The sequence below is a fragment of the Lycorma delicatula genome, chromosome 10 (genome assembly GCF_047948215.1).
Source record: "Lycorma delicatula isolate Av1 chromosome 10, ASM4794821v1, whole genome shotgun sequence".
Lineage (NCBI taxonomy): Eukaryota > Metazoa > Arthropoda > Insecta > Hemiptera > Fulgoridae > Lycorma > Lycorma delicatula.
This window is the reverse complement of record NC_134464.1, coordinates 15,192,750-15,215,733: the sequence shown is the minus strand read 5'-3', so window position 1 is coordinate 15,215,733 and position 22,984 is coordinate 15,192,750. Positions and strand designations below refer to the sequence as shown.

Sequence of the window (22,984 nt, the reverse complement as noted above, 5' to 3'; positions counted from 1 at the left end):
AATTATTAACCTGTGATTATTAAAAAAAAAAATGATAATAATAATAGTTCAATAAAAATAATTTTTTTTTAAAAATCCGAAGTTATTAGTAAGACAAAATTTTATGTACTTCAAAAAATGTGTATATGTAATTTAATAGGCGTACAAGGAAATCATGTGGTGTCCACATCAGGGTTTTAGAGAGAGTGAAAGAACGTATATATAATGAAAGAATGTAAAGAAATTGCAGTTTTATATAATATATTATATAACTTAAAAGTAATAACACTTACGTAAATAACACAATACTTATTGTGATTCACAACGCTTTAAACATTACATGTATAATACACAGTAAGATAAAAATAAATAATTTTTAATTATATAGTTGAAATTATCTTGTTCATGTTTGTAGCTTATTTTAATGTTCTGATCAAATTGAAATAAGAATAAGATGCCTTCATTACCTGTTAGCAAACAAGTAATAAGTAATTAATGTCAGTTAATTATGATGCGAAATTCTTACCTCTAATTTCTTAATTTAAAATAAATTTTAATTTTTAAAAAATTTTTAAATATTTTTATAATTTTATTTTTAATTTTTTTAAAATAATTTTTGTGTTTCGAACATTTTTGACAAAAATTTTATGGTAATCGTTCGTTACATTTAAAAAAAAAAAAATACTCTTTTTAGTTGTATACGAATTAATGATGCCAAATAGGTTATAAAAACTATCAATCTAAATAATAGTTTTAATTAAAATATAATCTTGTTAATAGTCCAATAGAAAAAGATGTTCATCCATCCGCATAATTTTTAACCGGTTGGAGTGTTTATTATAACTCTACCGGGTCGGTAGAGGGATTTATTGCTTAAAATAATTATAAACATATATAAATCGGTACATTCATAATAAAATCCAAACCATAAAATTGTATTTGTTTAGAGTCTGTTCATAATGATTTTTCCATACTTTTTGATCATTTTTTTATTAATATCAGATGGCTTTTACATGCACTGAAACCACAAAACTCTGTCCACTATTTTTCGAAAATCATTTATTAAGATGGACATTTTATTGCTGAATGGTGCATGACAGTTCTCAAATTAAAACAATAAATTGTTTTTAAATGATAACAGACAGATCTGGAAAATTCTCATATAAATTGTGTCAAATGTATGGCTACGTTACTTCTACTTTTTAATGACTCGCGTAATTTTTTAAGTATTATTTATAATTTAATCGTGGTTTATGATCACAAACGCCTTAAAAAATTGTTAAAATGTGCGATTGGTTATAACAAGAAAAATTGTCCAGTGATCTTTTACTGAGGAATGAAAACTTGAAAATGTAATTTATTACAAAATATAAATTTAGTTTTTTAGCAGTTAATATAATATAGAACAAAATCAATCAATTTATAATTCGTTCACACTCGTTTAGAAATATATTGAAATGATTATATTCATCATTATTGTTTGTAAATAATGGCATCAAAAATCATTCTTTAGAGGTATCGATGAGATTTACGGAAGAAACACGTTACTACCAGTGAAAAAAGAAATGCATTGTACTTTCAATCTTAGGAATAATGAAACCGTTCGTCAAATTTGATCAAATTAAATGACTTTTTTATTTTACGGTGTCATTGGTGATATTGCAGTTTACTAATTAACAAAAATCTATACTAGTTGTTAACTATTTAATTTTCTCAATATGTTATTAAGAAAAATAAACTTCTTTTATCTTTTTGTTATGTATCATGAAGTTAATCTCTCGTTTAAAAAACGAACAGACCAATCGAGTTAAAATTATTTCAACTCACTCGATTACGAAATTTAAGATCAGAATACTTTACAATTTCTCTTTAATTTTTGACAATGATGATTGATCATTGGTCTCAGAAATTTCAAATCTCTTTGATGTTACCGACGCGGACCCCACATACATTCGTGAAAATGATTCAGAGTCTGATATTAGAGATATTTTGTTTACCGATAGATCTTATGATTGACCTGCCTTCTACGTCAAGATTTATTTATTGTGAACTTAATTTTTTACTTAGAATTAAAATTTTTTTTCGTACATTATAAACTACGTTTGAAATGGAATAAAATATTTTCCCAGAGATAAATTCTTTCTTGTTTTTTAAATAAAAATTTAATATTATTATTTTAGTTTTACATTTTATATTTATTTCTTATTTTTAAACTTTTGAAATAAAATAGATAAATAAATACATTTATTTATTTGACAACAAAAACTTTTAATCGTCAAAATTAAGGCCCGGGGTTCAAAGAGTTAATATAATCAAACTAATAAAATTCTCTAGTTTTTTTATCTTGAGTCAGATCGTTTGGAGCAACTCGTCTCTGATGTCACCTCGTTTAAAAAGCGTATATATCATAAGGAAGTTTTCAATTATTGATTAATGGGTAGAAAAATATTACGCTATGTCATAGTAGGCCGATATAAAATGAGAGGGTTTTTATAAAGATAAACAGATTGTTTGATAATATAGAAATCTAAACTAATGTAATCGTTGTTTATAACTTTTCTTTATATTTTTTTTAATGTTATTAACAAACTAATGAATTATATATTGTTTTTTTAACCTTATGCAATAATAACAGCCTTACTTACGTTTATGAAATTTTCTGAATTAATGACGTATAATCCAAAAGGTTTCATATGAAACGGTGCTGACGATCTGATCATCATTGTAAGTAACATCTTTTTAAACCATTGTGGTTTATCCACCCAAGAACACTCTCCCAAACATCTACGCACTTCATCGTACTGAAAAAATATCTTTATATTATTGAAAGAGTAAATTTAATAAATTCTCTAAAACTTTTTATAGAATTTATTAAGATTTACATGAATTTTCATTTATAATTCGGGTTTCTTACTGAACTCATATTCCAGAAATCTCCCAGGTAATCTTACCGTAGTTGGTTTTATAATTTTATTTTTTCATCAGTTGCATCAGATAATTTTGTTGTTTTGGATTTTATTCCCGACCGATTACCTTAGTAAACCTAACTTTACGAAATTATTATTAAATTCGGATATACAAATAATTTAAAAGTTATTACCAAAAACTTTTATAACAGTAAACTTTTATAATAGTAAAAAATTTAAGAGGTAGTTGAAAAATCTTTAATAATTAACAAATTGCACAGTTTCCCTTTATGTATTTATTTAAGACATAACTTTTTTATTTTACATTATGATATTTTATTACGATATACAAAAGCCGGATTATTCTGCGTACAGATATTTTGAAAATGAAATATACAAAGAAAATTCTAGGGTTAAGAAGGAGTGATAGAGATTCTTTTAAACGTTGGTATCCATTATCCACGGCTTCCGCGAGGCAGCACACACGGTTCATACTTTTGAGAAAATGCACCTTCTTTGTATGACAAGAGATCCAATTTTTTCGTCAGATATTCAAAAACAGTAACAACAGAACATAATGTACGTTCTGCGACCGTGTTTATTTTATTTTATAATGCAAGTAAGAAAATACTAAATGGATGACCATTCTGGCTCATGTAATTACTATCCGTTTCAATTTCATAGTAGAAATAGTCTATTAAATTCTTTGACATTTGAACCAACTGAAAGGACAAGAATGACTTTTAGTCAGATGACGAGGGTGACTGATTTATTAAATTAATTGGTTGAAGCCAACGTAAAGAAATTATTCATACATTATCGTGAAACTATTTCTATACAGGGAAAAAGATAACAGACCTTTTCCATTTCTTAAGTGTCTTTGCGTTTCGATAAGGTAATTTAAATAAAATAATTTTTAGTCGTAGAATAACTCTCTTGAGTAGAAGATTCTAATTAACACATTGTATTACTCGTTATCTATATTGTGCCTTGCGTCAAAATGCTGACATAATTATTCAAACTGAACTCTATTATCCGCTTAATTGAAAACCGATAATTTCTTTTTCGTCTAATGATATGTTAGAGCGAGATAGTGATGTCTCTGCCGCGCCAGTTATCCGCTTCCTCGATTTTCCGTGAAAACCTTTCAACCTTGCTTTTCTTTGCAGCCTCACGAAAATGGAAAAAAAAAAAAAGTTTCTATGTGCACTATCGAAATTTTTCCTTCAAAATTTCTAAAAAAATCATTAAATGCCTCATATGTTTTAATAAAAAAGTAAATTTATGTAACTTTATGAGTCATCATGTTTTTTTCAATAGTTTTTATGTCGAGTCCTTCAGTTCAGTCAATGCTTGTGCTCCCCAGGTATCAAAAATAAGTTTGTAAATAATTTACTCCTTAAAGGATGTTTTTCCTAATTTTAAATCCTAGCGGTACCTAGAAAATTTTACTCGGGATATTTCAGACATTGCATTTTATAAAACTTTACGTAAGAAAAAAATTAAGTTTGAAACAAAACATGGAATTTACTCGATTCTTTTACCTTAATTGTAGATGAAAACAATGTTTCACAAAGCAGATATAAAAAAAAAAAACAAAAATATATTTACTAGTATATTGTTGTTACATAGAATAATTGTAAAATTGTTATTATGTAAAATTAATATATCTGTAAATAAACATACCTCATCAATTATTTTTTGTCCGTCATTACAATAAAAATATAACAAAAGACTGTCCATTATAACTATACATATGCATCCAGTTTTTATTAAGTAATTATTACCCTGAAAAGAAATGAAATTATTAGAAAATGCACTGTTAGTAATATACCAACCAATCACAAAATGTTATAAAACTTAATAAGAGATTATTTTTTTTTAAGAAAACACTTCTTTAAAATGAACTTCTGTTAACCCTGATAAATGCAGTCTCAAATAACAACTCGTACAAATAATTCTTTCAGCTAATTTTAATAAATATGTTACTTGACTCGCTCGTTTATTGAAATAAAGCTCCTTTATAATAAATTAAAAAGAACATGACTGAAAATTTGAGTCGTATAAAAAAAGAATTTCATTGACAATAATTAAAAAAATAATACGGATATGATTACGTGGTGAATTGAGAAGAAGCATTTTACATTTTTATCTTTGATAATAAAATTTACTTTTCAACGATATTGGGTTTGGAAGATGACGTTATACTCCTATTCCAGTTAATTGTATATTTCTCTTTAATTGCTTGTAATTAATATTTTACTTTTTAATTTTCAGTTCGATACTACTCTGATCGTGGTGTCGATTACTTTTATTTTATTTTTTCAGATATTTCGGGGTTTAAAAAGGCAAACATTTACTTTTTACTGATGAAAATACCTTCATATTTGTCCAAAATTAAGTTACATAAGAAAAGTTACCAATAATAAAGTGAGTAGAGAACATTGAATTCTGATAAATTTGTCCAGTTACATATTAAAATAAATTCTGTTGCGTTTAGTTTCAGATAATAATTAGCGACATTGAAAAAAATTTGCAATTTTCAATTAAAACCATCCCTTTTCACCTTAGGTGTGACCTTTTTAATAGTACCCAGTTAAACTATATACGGGTAAACCTTTTAGTGATCCATATTTCAAGACTGACATAACATTACTGGTTTTATACAGTCATTAACTCACTACTTAAATGTAAATAGAAACATTAATTTTAATCGAAATGAATTTAATGAGATTTATCTCTTTTACAATTCAACGTGGGTTTTTAGAAATATTGAAATAAGAATATGGTTGTAAAGGTTTTAGTGATACTCATAATAGAAAAAAAAAATAGATAATGTCATTTCTTTGTTGAATTCATTACCTCAATGCTTAAATATAAGTAGAGACACAGCTGAAAGAAAAGACACTGGTTTCCTGATGTTATGCCGAGCTGGATTAATTTGTTTACATTAGCCATATTCCTTAAATAAAATCAAAAGCAAAAAAAATATACACATATAAATATATATATATAAATTGCAACTAATCAAATTAAAATGTAATATTTTTTTAATTAATTAGGTATATTCACCTTATAAAAGAAAGATGCTTAATTTACGTCTCTAGCATAGAATTTCAGTGATGAAAAATATGTTGTGTATTTACGTGATGCTTAATTTACGGAATTATTTTTACTGAATAGAATAAGCAACAAGGAAGACAAAAATTTAGTCCGCTTAAGCTTCAATAAGGTATGAAACTTATCATAATGTAGCAGCTTTTACTAGGTATTAAAGGAAAGTCTTTCAATATTACAAAAAAAAAAAAAAAAAAAACAAACTAATATAGAAAAATAACATAGACAAAAACAATATATAACAATTTAACTAATATTTAAATAAACTGATGAAATTTTTCTTCAGCTAGAGTGGATAAATCACGCTCCCTAAGAAACTATATTTTTTATGTCTTTCCGTATTACATCAGGAGTTTTATATTGTTTATTGTTCTACACTGAGGATTCTAATAACTAACTATTTTTCTGTATTACAGTTTTCTTCATAGACAAATGATTACAAGTGGACCCCAAACTCCAAGGTGGGTATTTTTCCCTACGGGGATCAGGATGTTTAAATTCAATACAAATAACCTAAATTTTGGAATCGATTTTTAGTATTGCCAACTTGTGAATTAAACTATTTCAAACAAATTTTGAAGAAATTAATTTTTAATTTACTTTAAAAATGCCTAATGACGTTTTTTGTTGATATATTTTTTTTTTCATTGATCTTTAATTTTAATCGTTACCTGCCATATTTGCAAGTGGTCTGATTTTAATATATTTCGAAATTCTTTCGTTTGTATTTGACGAATTTATTCACACCATTTCATTCAGAATTAAATTCTCTACAAGTTTTGTTTTTAAGGTTTACGTGTTTATTACGTACTCATTTAACTAAGTTACTTTACCAAACAAAAATTAGAGTTCTTTGGCATATTTTTTTCCACTTTTTTCAGGTCATTATTTCTATAAGGCTACAAAATTTACCCCTGAATTTCGATCTCAAAAAATTACAATCCTGCACAAATTTATCGAGGCGGAGAAATAAGGGTGTAATCTTTTGTTAGCCAACACTCGCTAACGAAGCATTTCAGAACTACGTTTAATCTATATATGTTATTTTCACCAACAGACTATATCAGGATTGTTTGTTACATTCTCCGTGAATCACTCTACTGGTGATTCAAAAAATATTTCACATCTTTAATAAGCATATACAAATTTGTTTACATAACCTACAGATTCGGTTGAGGTCTCATCTCATAGCACAATACCTCAAGTTTTAACTTGGCTACTTCATTAGTAACGAATTCGACACCAAAGCGGTCACCAGTGTTGAGAAAAATGGATACATTTACTTGAGCGAAACGTGATCGCTGTGTGTTTTGGTTTCACGATTTTCAGTCAGCAATGCAGTTCAATATAATTTTCGTAGAGAGTACGGTAGGGTACCACCTAGTAGGCATACAATTTTACTCTTGGCACCAATTGGTCTGAAGTCTAGTTACATCGCCACCTCGCTTCTCACATTTGACTCATCTAGATCTTTTCTTGTGCGGTTTTATTAAAGATCAGGCATATTTAGCACCTTCATCTTCTGATCTTTATGAGATAAGACTTCGAATTAATGATGCAGCTGCAGAGGTAACGTCTAATTTGCTGGCTACAATATGGAGTGAAAAAGACTTCAGATGTATGTATGTCGCATTACAAATATGGACGTCATATCGAACCAAAGCGAATGAATGTTGGGTGTGTTTTGGTGTGTGTTTATGAAATGAGGCCTCAACCGAATTTGTAAATTATCTCAATAAATTTTTATTTTTATATGCTTCAAAATTGTGACCTTTATGTATCACCTTATATATACATATGTGTGCGTATATATATATATATATATATATATATATATATATATATATATATATATGTACATAACAAGGAGAAAGGACCGTCCCTTGATTATTACACATTTATTGTGGAAATAATATCTCGGCATTACGTAAAATTAACCGTTTCATCCGGTGGAACGATCTGTTAAGTTTTGTAAATGTGATATATGCACAACTAAAATAATTCCTAGAAGTACTCGGTTTTAATCTATATTTAGTTTTATAATAAAATAACACTAAATGAAAATTTTTCTGCCATCATTAACAATTAATTCCCGTTATATTATAATAGTTTTCCAGTCATGTAATACGCATGCGTATAACGATTTCTAAAAGTAATTAGTTTTAATTTATTTGTGGCTGTACGATAAAATATCAAAGTTAAATTAGGCTACCATCTTTATTTAATAAACAATTTAAAATATATAATTATCAAAAAAAATTTGCGCTTTTTCCAACATATTATTTGATTGTTCTTTTATTTATATTCAGTAATAAAATATGAAATTACACATTACTTTGGTATTATTTTAAGATACGTATCTTACTACCACAAGAGTCAATAAATAAAGTATTACTTGAAGTTATATTTCAGTTTTAGTAGTTCCATATAAAAAATTTGAAATTTATACATAGTAGGAGTTTGGTATTGTTTATATTTCTATTAGTATTTATTTATTTATTTTTAATTTCTTTATTGCAATTTGTGTCTAAAAATTATATTATTCTTTGGAGTCGATACGTGTTGATAAAGTAAAATTAAATTATAATTTTTAAATCGTGTTTTTCAACTATTGAATTTCATTTTGAATTACAAAATTATTATCATTCATTTTTTTGTTCCCATTCAAATAATTAAAACCAAAGTTCAACATTAAGGGAAATATAAATTTTCATAATATTAAAATCTAAAAAAAAATGAATTTATCATTTAAATTGTGCAGATATATTAAATAATAACTACTTCTGTATGGTGTCAGTTTGCTTAATTATATTAAATAAGTATTACTTTGAACCTTTCTACATTTTAACGGATAATATTTCACTTACCTGCAGATTAAGTTATGTTGAATTATTAAATACTTAATAATTAATTTTAATTTTCTTGAGTCAATTTTATGTTTAAAAAAATTTGATTTAATATAAAACGATCTTTTATCTTGATACTTGTTACCATTTTCATCACTAAAATTGTTTGATACAACGGATTTATCGATTTCTTTTAGTGAAATACAATACAATTTCAAATCTGTAATAATCGATCGAGCCGTAGCACTAAACATACCGACAATAATATAACCATAACAAGCTGCTAATATAAAATTTAACGAAGATAAAGAATCGATCAAAAGAAATATAATTGTGGAACGACTAAACTTTTCCGGAATCCAAAATTCAATCGGTAACGGTATCTCTTGATAATTTATATTATCGCCGCGTTTTTTTGTGAAACCTAAATAAGTAATTATAAACAGCGGTAAAAATACTGATACAATAACAACGCTTAACACTAAATAAAATGTAATTTTCAAATAAAACGTTTGCGATATTTTAGTTTTTACTATTACACAAATTTTTTCATTTGGCAAATTCATGTTTAAGCTATTATAAATAGTTTCATTTTTATAAAAATCTTTATCGATTATTTTCATCAATGACCATATTGTTTTTGGTTTAAATATCATTTCTAAGTGAACCAATAAAAGAGTTAAAACAAAATTGAAATCTTTTATTGCTGTAAATCGTTTGATTACATCGACATTCCAGATTTTATAAATTTTCATTACCGTTCCACAGAGCATTATTGTTGACACAATTCTGTAAATTACGGTCCTGGAAGAGTTTTTTTCTTCATTAAATCCAAGAAAATATAAAACGTTTATCAATAGTTTAGTTTCTGTCATAATTTTGTTTGAAGGTTTCCTTAAATCTAATAGAAAAAATTAATTAGAAATGAATTGCTGTATAAAATGAAAATCTAACTTACTTTACAATTGAAATTAAACAATTTTCCCCGTAATTGATCTAGAAAGATGTTTCTTTTGAAATAAAGATAGATATTCTGTTGAAATGCAAGAAAAATTACAGTTGAACTGTACTGGGTTGACACTTTCAACCTGTGATCAATATTGTATCCAAAATTATATATTTTGTAATGCATATACATACCCGATTGAGTAGTTGTACCGCGGATTAAAGGCAAGCAATCTTTTATTTAATATATATCTCATTTTTGAAGTTTCTTTTTTATTTATTGTGCATCATTTTATTTTATTAACATTGTTTTTAAAAATAGAAAATAAATTTGCTTGTAATTCGAGAAATAGTACCTCTATTTTTCGCTATCAGAATAAAACATAAAATACATTATCACAAAACTAGAATTATCGTGTAAACGGATTATGAAAATTCACAACACCAGTAAATCAAACAATGCTTTATAGACGTAAAATTATAATATATTCACTAAGTAATAAGAAAAGGGAACGCTTTTTCCAGTTCTAATTTTACTGAATCAAGCAGAAGCGGACGCATTCGTTAAACTGCTGACTACAACTTCTTTTATTTATTTCAAATTTGAATAACGAAAGTTCTTATTTTTATTTTTCCTATGAAGCGTGTAAAAATAAAATGTTACTTACATTTATTTTTTGATCAGCTGAGTGTTTTGTGATCAGAGTTTACAATACAATACATCTTTTATTTTTATTACATATGACGTACAGTATGTTTTGTTATCGTATTGTATACATTAGAAATAATCTTTTTTGATATATACTCAGAAAATACACATTTCAGTGTAATTGATGATTCAAATTCTGCTTATACCCCTAAGTTTCCTGGTAAGTAAACTTTATTAAATATTTTTGAAAGCAAAAGTACCTCCTTGTTACCCTCGCAAGTTGAGTACTTGTGGCATTCGACTAATTTCTTTAAAAAAAATACCCGTAAATTTCATAAATACTATTTTATGAAATTGTTGTTTTTTATTACTTGATGAGAATAAGTGTTGAAATAGTTGATCTCTGTTAACAATTAGAACTCTCTGTTAACAAGTACAGAAATAAAAAATATTTGTTATGTTAATTAGTCTTCCTACATTTTTTGCGGCACATTTTTACATCTTTTTCCTTTTATTATGTTTAAGAGATTAACAATCTGTTTTTTAAGTTTGATAATATTTAAAAAAATCTAAGACGTTTATGTAATGATAACGAAAGTATTGCAGTGTATGACGTACCATTTATCGAATGCAATTTTTTAAAAATTAACTGTTGACGTAAACTTTAAATCAGAAGGTAAAATTATATTTTATCTGCATATATAATATATTTCTTTTATTTTGTAAAATATATTTTTCTTATATTTGTAAAATTAACGGTAGAAAACGGTTAACAATTTTATTGAATCCATGATTTTATTTTGTATTAAATAGAAAACCATAATTAAACTAAATTTAAATCACAATATAGAAATTTACAATCAATAAACAGACCGGAGTCAACACCATGCTTGTTTATTGTTCTGCTTCTAATTAAAAGTTGCTAGACATCTATATTTGCTTACACGTGACAGACTCGTTTGCTTTGCTAATAACGGGAATTAATGTTGGAGTACTTTTTAACCAATAAAAGTTAAAATACTTTTAATTTCAAGGGAAGTAACTAAAAATTCCGAAAAAAGTATAAATGTACGTTAAATAAGCATCCACCAATCAATAAGGATATACATTATAACAATCCTATACAATGGAAAGGATTAGGAAATGTATTATATCATATTATTTTTTAAGAAGATAGCTTCACTAAATAAAATTATTAAAACTGGAGTAGACCTGTATAATTCAAATTCTGTTTCTATCTTTTCTAATCACATGCTATCACATCTATTTGTAATCCGTTCACATTGCTAAAAGTGACAGCTTCCCGATTTATGTTAACGAAATAAACTCTTGCATAGATTTAATTCTAAAACTATAAAAACGCTTTGAAAAGTCTATTTCCTTGAAAGATTCTAACTAATAGTCTATTAATAAACTATTTCGAGATTACGGTCAAAAATACTCGGTAAGAATAAACACTGACGGTTTTATTCATGTTTCATGAAATTAATATAAATTTAAAACTGTTGTAATCTGAAGTTTTTGAATATAGCATAGTTAGTTTGTTTAGCTGCATTACAAACAGAATATTATTTAAAAACATAAATCCTTACGATAAAAAGTTTTGAAATCGACAAAATAGGTATGATTTTTTTTTTTTTTTAGATTGCTTAAACTACTCTTATATTTTAATTTGATCTGATAACAATTTGATAAAGAGATACAAAAAGTTCACTTTTTGTATTACCTGCAAATGTAAAAATTCCCTTTTTCTTATATTTGTAAAACTATTGGTTGAAATTGGTTAAATCTCTTACTCAAAATTAAAAATTTTCACTTTTCTTGAAATTAATCTCAGTTGCTTAAAAATGAAAGCCGTATCTCCATTCATCATACGACAACTATTTCCATAAAATTTATTCGAATTCTAGGTCAATAAGTTGTGTAAATTATAATTTATACAATATTTTAGAAACGAAGTGGTTTTTGTAATATACTCGTATACAGTATTGAGTTTAGCACACATATGAAAGAATTACGTATAGCTGCAGAAGATATAACGATTTAGATTTACTTAGACAATGAGTAACCACTTTTAAAGGGATTCTTGGATATACTGACGTATCAAATATATAAAATTTATTCTCAAGCACGCGCACTCTTCCATATATATATATATATATATATATATATATATATATATATATATATACATGTATATAAAACTGTAGGATTAAAATAGTTTTTCTATATCTGGCTTTCACTATTGTTCGAATTGAAAAGATGTAGTCGGCAATACATAAAATTTACACGTAGTATATAATAAAGAATATTTCTCAAAGTAATTCATGAGAAAATGTAAAAACTGAAAAAAAATAGGATCGCGTGAGATACAAGTAAAACAGTTTAATATTTAATGCTAAAGAATAAAATCGACATCATACTCAGTACAATTGTAGACATAAATTTTTGAAATCAAGACAAAGAAAATTCGTCGATATAGCATTTCTTTTTTCTGTTGGATTATTTTAAACGTGTCTCTCTTTTTCTGTTTTAACCTCCAAAACTACCGTAAGGTATTACTTCAGAGGATGAATGAGGATGATATGTATGAATTTAAATGAAGTATAGTCTTGTTCAATTTCAGGTCGACTATTCCTGAGATGTGAGGTTGATTGAATTCCGATCACCGAAGATCGCCGGTATCCACTATCTAGTATTCAAATCCGTATAAAGTCCTTTACTAGGATCTTAGAACTCCCGAATTCGAAATCAGCTGATTTGCGATGACGAGTTCACCACTAGACCAACTCAGGGCGTGAAAGTCTGTTAGAAATTTGAATACCAGTTAACATCCCGGAAATCAACCTATTACAAAGTGCCACATCTACTACCTTATAATCAAAAGTGAACCCTTAATTTAGCGGCATAGATATGTTACCAACTAGGTCTTTGTTGGTTTAATTGCTATTGATATGCACGCAATCATACGTAAAACTGTATGTTTTTATTTTTTAACTAAATTCATTTTAAAATTTTTATAATCTACGGATTATGTTAACTATCCTTGTAATAATCATCGATCTCGTTCTTCAAAATATTCAATTCTCAACTCCTAATACTTAACATACAGAATAATCAAAATAGTTTAACATCTATATACACCAAAATACTGTGATACTTCTGAATTTTCGTTAACTTTCTTTAACGCTACATTAACTCTGGAATGCCAAGGCAAATTTAACATAAATGAATGCAAAGCGGGTTGCATGGCACCCAAAAATTATTTTATAAAGTTAAGTTACCAAATTATTAAAAAAAAATCACACACTATTAATAAAATTATTGATTTTTACTTCCTTGTACGAAGTAAAGAAAATATTGTGATCGCTAAAAATTTCGGTTTTCAGATTTCAACGGAAATATCCATTTTGACTATCCCTGAAACCATTTTGACTAATTTCGGCGTGACGTCTGTATGTAAGTATGTATGTATGAATTTATCTCGCATAATTAAAAAACGATTAGCCGTAGGATGTTGACATTTTGGATAAAGGTCTGTTGTAACTTCTAGTTGTGCACCTCCCTTTTTCATTGCAATCCAATGAACCAAAAGTGTCCAAAAAAGCCGAAAATCCAAAAAAAAATTGATTTTGGAATTTTTCTTAACTGCAATAATAAGCTCTCATTGAGAGCTTTTCAACAATATCAATATTGGTACTTATTTCCATGGTTTCAAATTTAAAGCCAAATGAAATTTTACTTAAAGAAATATTTGTATGTTAGAAGGAGAAGGCACATCTGTCCGAATGAGATTTCATCTCCTTTTTTTTAACTTTTTTTAAATTTAAATATATTTATTTATTAATAATTATTATCCTCCGATTGTACAAACAAATTTACGATAAATATCAAATATATCAATAAAAAAAAAATGAAAAAACATCAGAAGTTATTAATGAAATAAAATTTTATGTACTTTTCATTTTTTTAAAAAATGTATATGTAATTTAATAGGCGTACAAGGAATCATGTAGTGCCCACATCAGATTTTAAAAGTTACCAATTATTTAAAATTCATATAATTAAATAATAGTAATTTGACACTGAAAAAAGTTATTTTTTTCAACATATAATACAAACGTCTCTTTTATGTTGAGCACAGACTCTATTTTTACATATGAAACAGAATGATTTAAAATAAAAATTCTAGAGGTGACCTCGTCATTGAAAATCAGCTGATTTCGAAGTCAAGAGTTATAAGTTCAAATCCTAATTAAGATTCCTAGTAAAAGGCTACTTTTGTACGGATTTGAAATCTAGATCGTGGATTCCAGTGTTCTTTGGTGGTTAGGATTCAATTAACCACAAATCTCAGGATGCTCGACCTGAGACTGTGCAAGACTACACTTCATTTACATTCATACATATCACCCTTTGAAGCAACATCTTTCGGAGGTTCAGGAGGCTAAACAGAAAAAGAAAGGTTAATTCTGTCAAATTCTCCGTGGAATAATTGTTGCAGTTAGCAGTGTAATCGAATGACAAAATTTTAACCTTTTAAAATTGTATATATCTTACATGAATATACAAAAATAAAATTATAAAATTCAAACACGATTTTGAACAAACACGACTCATTTGGATGGAGTTTTAAAAACGATTATTTTATTCTAAAAAATTTGCAAAAAAGTCATTCAAAACAAAATTTATTTATAGTTTAGACACTGTATAAGATTTTGATAATCGGTAACTAGTATAATACATAGATTAATTACATAAAAAATATTTTTGCAATTTACAGTTAGTTGTTCTTATTACGTGTTGTTAATTCACTACAACGATCACAATTTACCCAACCACATATGCTAATTTTACTTTTTACCTGAGGTCCAGCAGGGTCTGTAACCCATTTTCATCATAAGGGCAAGAGTATTGTTAAAATTAATATTTAGAATTTTACTTACAAAAGCGACTTACAGTATATTAAGGATTTTTTGAGAATTTTTTTAAATTACTTATACATATAAATGAAGAAAAAACAAACAAAAAATCTAGTACTAATGAATCTTTATTATCTGTTTTCGAAAAGATTAAAGATTACTACAAACATTTTTATATCTCAAATTACATTCCTCAGCAAAAATATGTTATTAAAACTACAATTAAAAACTATAAAAATTGAACACAAATAAATAATTATGAAAAAATAAAACCATGTTTGAAACTCGAACTGTTGAATTATATTGGAATATATACGTATAAAAATAACAAAAATAATCAAAAAATTAATTTAAAAATAAAAGTTCAAAATTCTTTTAGATCAATTTATGTATCTACAGACACGCGCGCGCGTGCGTGTTAATTGTTACTTAATACAATTAATTATTCTTAAATTTTCTGATGCTAATAAATATTTTATTTTAACGTATAATTACTGAATTTTAAAAGATATATATAGTGTGTGTGTGTGTGTATTATTCTGTATCATTGTACATATGTTGTAATATAAATTTGTAATTTTATCTTCACGTGTTCTGATTGTGAAAATTATATGCAATACAGTTCTACAAGTATTCAACAAAATGTTTTGATATATAGTCTCATATAATATTAAATTAATTTTTATACACCACATAATAAATATTATTTTCACACGTTATTAAATTATTTCCAGTTAAGTGTTTCATAAGTATTTTCTACATTTTTAAGTTTCAGCTAAATTTTTCCATTAAAATCTAGTCGTTTAATAATAATTCAATTAATAATGTATTTTATAATTGGTAACATTTAAATCATTTAATATATCTACTCTGGTTCAAATTAAACATCATTATTAGTTATTACATCCATTTTCCTTTACAAACAATATATAATTTTAAAAAATCCTTATAGTAATATTCCTTTTTAACACAATGCATAATATATCTTATTTTAAATCATACTGTAAAATATTTAAAATAATTCGCGTAATAATAAACTTATATCCTCATATTATTAAAACATATTTTATTATATATATCATTTCAATAAAATGTGTAATCAATTATTTCATTATCATCACTTTTATTTCAATATAAACTTCATTAATATTTATTATAATTCGTTAACCATACTATTTTGCTAATATTTTATTTCATCATGGTATTATTTCGTCATTACCGTCAGTAACATGGACGGAAACCATATTGGTCGTCCATTAGCGAAAGATTAGACGTCAACCTACTATTAATACGGAGGTACAATTCATCTCGAAAACCTTATCTAAACAGACAAGAGCGTCAGAGGAAGGTAAGAAGAACTTACAGTGGGGTCCTTGTCGCCACCTCTGAAGAGCAGATCTTCACAATTTATTAATTATCTTAGTCTGTATATGGACAATAACTAAGTCTGTATTTACGCTAAACCTACGTATAATTTGTAGACAATGTCTCATAATTATTTGTATATATACGCACTACAACAAGCAGAACGAACTGTTCCCATTCATTACTCTGTCTGCCATAGAAGAGCTAGGTACCGTGTAAAAGTTTACCTTTTCGATCCGATGGAATAATCCGTTAACCTTTTCAAATGTGTAATATGTACAAGTAAAATGATTTCTCAGAGTATTCGGTTTAAAATTATGTTTAGCGTATAATGAAATCACAGGTTTAAATTGTTTCTTTCTTCTTAAGAAATAATTTCTTTACAAGATGCAGCGCCAATGTTAACTAAAAATTCATTGTTTTCATAATTCTTGTTTGATTGTAGATATATGTATGATTAGTAATAACATATCTTACACTTTATTTTCCCTTCTAGCGCAATAGCAGAGCTATAGCTTTACAAGGGAAAGTTTTGTAATCGGTCCAATTTTGGCAAATGCGGTTTTCACCGCATCTTGACATTGTGACACCTAAGGAACCCAATAAATAAAAAAAACCGATGGGAACTTTCCGAATGTTTGTATGTACGTGTGTGTTTCTATCATACTCTAAATCACCTTATATCTCCAAAACTACTCCACCGATTGTGATTAAAGTTAGATTACTTTTTTATATTCCATTTAATTTTCAACTTAAAAGGGTCAAAGTGGTGAGGCTGTAGAGTAAGGTAACTCTCAGTAACTCGAGATTTCACCCAATTAAGCTCTTATTTTTCTTAGACACGTTTGTTAACACTTAAAAAATAAATATCTACAAAAAACGTTTTGAAAAATCTCACCTCTACCCAAAAAAATGATCTAAACTAGTGGCTAAGTGGGTATACTGCGTCAATAGTATAACCTGTCACGATAAGGAGCGCTAGTGTAGCACTGGCAAGCTAAATTAATTGTGTATGTTTGCGCCTGTAAGCCGCGTGACGGGAAAGTCCTATATGTGAGTTGCGAGCTTGTTTTAGCATTATATTTTGCTATTAAATTATATTATGATTTTTTTAAAGTTTAAACGGGTTTGAAACTTTACTAGTCTTTCTAGTGTACTACTAAAATAAAAATACCGGCTAAGCTCAAAATTACAGTGAGAATAAACACAATTGTTTTTAAATAGTGAACTATGCCGAAGATTGTGTTCCGTATGGATTATCTTCAGTACATTATAGTAATATTCATCTGTTCTCCACTTTATAAAGTTGTATATTTACAAAATTTATCGGGGTTAAATTTTAATAGTTACATCTTTTATTATAAGCGACATTTTACATTTTTGACTTACATTTTATTTGCTATTATACAATGACTTTTATGTAAAAATATTACATTATATAGCAGATGGTGGTTGTTTTTTGGAGGCTTCATTAATAACAATTTTACTGAAATTTTAATGCAGACGTAACGTTTACAGATTTGAGATTTGTATTTCAATTGAATTTTCAAGTCATAATTTAATCAGGGAACTGCATTTAATTATTCAAGCCTCATTACTGAGGAAACCAGTTGACGGATTGGTTTGTTCGTATAATCTAAATATACGCGCTAAAACCGTTTAGTTAATACCTTACTTATGTGCAGAATATATTATATTGATTACTAAGTACATAACATATAATTTTAATTTTCTTGAATCGATCTTACTTTTAACAAAATTAGATTTAATATAAGAAGATCTTTCATCTTGATCCTCTCTAAAATCATCATCACTACTACGTTTGTTATCATTGATATCATTGATACCACATACAATATAATTTTCAAGTAAAAGTTTTGCAACGTTTTATTATGTCTTATTACGTTTAGTTGTAGATTTGACAATTTTATCTTCAGGGTATGGTCAATAGTTTCTTTTTCGTAAAGATAATTATTTTCATCAATGACCATATGTTTTCTAGTTTTACTATTATTTTTATATGTACGAAAAACCTTGATACGAGAAAATTTAAATCTCTTATTGCTGTAAATCGTTTAATTACATCAATATAAGAAGATATATATTTTGTAAATCTTCAATACCGTTCCACAAAACATTATTGCTGTTGTCATTCTAAAAATTATTATTTGGAATGTATGTTTTTCTTCATTAAACCTAAATAAATATAAGATACGTTTTAATAAGTTAGTTTTTGACATAATAGTATAGATCATTAAAATAACCAAAATTTTTAACCTAATAGGTTTACCTAAAAAATATTAAAAAATAACAATTAGAAATTAATTTATAAATTTGTTTCACTTATTTTAAAATTAATTAAATCAATCTCTTGCTCTCATAAGGCGGATTATCAAACACCATATATAGGTTATTCAGGATCTTTTTGAAGTTCGAGCAATTGATTTACACTAAATTGAGTGCAAATTATAAAATCTGATACATAAATTATAGTTATACTACTCCGCAAAATATTAATTAGTCATTATTTTGATTGTATCAATAATGAAACGTGTTCTAACTCGTATGATATATGAATTAAAATATTTATAATATCCTTTTTTTAAAAAATGAACAAAAGTGAGGAAATAAAATTTGTTTTATAGTTTGTACAAACATCGTTGGTTTCTAGACAGATTGAGTGTAATCTGTTCAATGACATTAAATATTTTAAGAATATATACATAAGACAATAAAAGAGTTTATCAATTAACATCATTTAGCTACGTTAAATGAACTAAAGTGTCTACTTAGCTTATTTTTTACCATTTTTTGTGGTATCTTCAACGTTTACCTGAACTTACTGCAAATTTTCTTAAAGAATGTATATCCATTATCTTCTTTCTAAAATTAATATGGTCACCAATCACCGAATCTTTGAAAATCACAGTATGAGTGACGCATGATGAATTCCGCTGAAACTTTTATTCAAAAAGCATTGGAAATTCGGATTATTATTATATAAAACGGAAAATTAAAGAAAGACATTACACAAATGTCGTATTATAAAAAGTGCCGATCTCCATGGCGGAATAGTTGCGCCTCGGCATTTCCATCTGAAGGTTCCGAGTTAAAAATCTTGGCCAGGCATTTTTCATATGCTACAAAATTCCATTTAAATTTCCCACGCAAAACCTTTAAGCTTTAACAATTTTTAAAAAAGATTTACAACCTTAGGCAAAAAAAAAATAGGCTAGCACCAGCACTACATCGCTTTAAGTAGACCACTGTTATTAACAAACGTACATATTTTATACCCCCTTACAAACGCAATCTGCCATAGATCTATTTGTATTCTGCTCAAAATCTAAACGCTTTATTGTGCTGATGTCTTGGAAAATTATGTTCCGGTATGGTTTTTTTTTTAATTCCTTTTGCTATAAATGTTAAAAGTTACAATAAAAAGGAAAGTGATTTTGAATTTAACATCTATAAGTTTAATATCGATTTTCAAATTTTCTAACCATATTAATACTGTGTACTGGCGCTGATAACGACACTTATTTTTTTGTTGTTAAATTTATTTAATCCTTACTCGTTGAATGCTGGATATTTCTCTTTTTCTTTCACATAATTATATTGTAATATCTTACACATATTGCAATATCTTGCATATAATTATATTATTTAACAAAAATTATTCGAATTCAGAAACATATAAAGAATGTAAAATTGACTAAATTTTTATGAGTTTGTTTAAATTTGCTAAAGATTATTAGTTTAAATTTAGATTATTATATTAGTTTAGATTTATATTTATATAATGTTATTATATAAATAAATACTATAGAAATGATCAGGGGAAAAACAAACAGAAAAAACAATTCTTAACAAATATTTTAATGGGCTAAAATACACGTTCGCAGTGACCTAGCTAAAAAAAAAAAAAAAAAAAAAAAAAAAAAAAAAAAAAAAATCATTACATCATCATGATGTAAATCCTGGTAGTTATACTTTCTAGTAGATTTATTTTGTTTACTTACTGAATCAATATTTACTGAATGCCCCCAAGAAAGTTTTTACGGTATCATTATTATAATTTATGTGAAACGCATTTAAATTTATATACATAGTTCGTAGTATTTAGGAACTCTACAAGGTCTTAATAACTTTGTATAAATATTTATATAACTTCAGTTTTTCTACTAATTCTTTGAATGTGTACAAATGTTAGCAACTGTCTATTACTGGATTAATGCGATAAAATCTTTCATGAATTCTTATCCTAATTTTTGTTGTCATTTTATAATTCCATTAGTTGTATAGAATAATTATTTTAAGTTTTATCTCAAACTTCCTACATCTCACGTATTAGAAGAGTTGTTCATATATTCATCTAAACGTTAAATTTTTAAACAATTACAACAAAAAATTATATTAAATTACAATTCATTTTAAAATAGGCTTCTTTCTTTTTCCTGTTTAGCCTCCGGTAACTACCGTTTAGATAATACTTCAGAGGATGAATGAGGATGATATGTATGAGTGTAAATGAAGTGTAGTCTTGTACATTCTCAGTTCGACCATACCTGAGATGTGTGGTTAATTGAAACACAACCACTAAAGAACACCGGTATCCACGATCTAGTATTCAAAATAAAATAGGCATTCAAAATAAATAGGTATTCAAAATAAAATAAAATAAATAGTATTCTATTTAAAATAGACTAACAATATTTTACGTTGTTTCCTGATTTTAGGAAAACGATATAAACTACTTTTTTAGTGTTAATTTTTTTAATATCTAAATTAATATCCGTGAAGATGGCATAATGTGAAACGATTCACATTCTTTAAAAAAAAACTGTGAATTATAATGAATTTTATTTGAGTATTCTGCCAGAAAATATTTTTAAACAAGTTATCATTTTTAAGGGAGAAAGTGTTTTTAAAAACTCTATTTTAAGAAGTCATATGGTTTTTAAATAATTTGTATACTTTTTTATTTTTCAGCTCAGTTAAATCATATATTCAGTAATCGTTAACAAATATGAAGATATTACACTTGCAAAGACTTTATAAATCGATGTTGTACAAATATGTAAAACAAGGGTAATGGTGTTCTGGTGGGTGACCAGAAATGTTGATTCGGCGCATAATAGAAGTATAAAAATAAAACGGTATCTAAATTTGTTTTTCGAAAGAAGTTAAAAATAAATTGATTACGAAATTAGTCATTGAAGTTCCCATATGTTTTACCTTAATAATAAATGAGAACAACGTTATATAAAAAGAATGAAAAAATTGTAAGTTGAATTCAACCTTAACTCTGTACTAATAACTGTAATTATCAAACCGTTAAATAATGTAATTTTAATATTAAAACTTACCACATCGATTATTTTTTCTGCATTAGTACAATAAAAATATAATTCTAGACTATCGATTAAACCTAAACATATTCGTATGAGCACTCAAACCTTGTTCCTCTCCTATTAAAGCGATTTCTATGAGTCTGCGGTATTTTCGTCGGGATCAGTTGGCAACAGTTTTTTACATCACACATTCTAAGTAAAAGACAGTTGTGCTAAAACAGCTGTCACGAGTAGTTATAGCGTTGAGGAGCGGTTAATGACAGATGTGTGAGTTAATGAACGACAGCAGACAAATCAAGCAATGAAGTTAATTAGTGATATGTTTCGGTAACGCTTTAATAAACTGCGACCACGAAAAGCAACAGTGTTGGCTTGGAAAAATGTGCGTTTGACTTAGGCAGTGTTAAAGACAGGCCGCGAAGTGGGCAAAAGTTAACTCGGTTAAAAACATGTGCTGCTGTTGCAATTTCCACTGAACAGTCCCTAATGAAATCAACTCGGAAACGGTCAGCTGAACTTCGTGTACCGCGGAGGATAATGCAACACCACATGAAAAAAGACGTGACGATTAAGTCATTTCGTCCGATTTTCATCAATTAACTGTCAAATGCAGACGTATAACATCGTACTGCATCCTGCCGGGCTTTATTAGAAAATTCCCCGTTGCAGTGCATCGTAGAAAAGTGTTTTTTTCTGACGAATATGCAATCTATAGCAGTTCGCATGTCAGAAATATGCTATTTTGGGCGAAAGAAAATCCTTATTACGCGAAAGTTTGAAAGAGATCCACGTCATGATATGGGCTGGAATGACAGCTCGTCGTTTTTTTTTGGTCCTTAATTTTTTGACGAGCCAGTGAATTGCACAAACATATTTAGAACTACTGAAAGCACGGTTAGTA

General features: G+C 27.0%; 1 protein-coding gene across 1 annotated transcript; it reads right to left on the bottom strand.

The window, feature by feature from the left end:
• Positions 1-326: 326 nt before the first annotated feature.
• On the bottom strand, positions 327-22,192 carry LOC142330841 (odorant receptor 56a-like). The gene is made up of 5 exons (XM_075376301.1): positions 22,099-22,192; positions 5,748-5,847; positions 4,572-4,673; positions 2,625-2,780; positions 327-446 (listed from the first exon to the last, which is right to left on the bottom strand). Exons 1-5 carry the CDS (start codon positions 22,101-22,103, stop codon positions 396-398), a joined length of 414 nt encoding a protein of 137 aa, XP_075232416.1. The 5' UTR covers positions 22,104-22,192; the 3' UTR covers positions 327-395.
• Between the last annotated feature and the right edge of the window lie 792 nt (positions 22,193-22,984).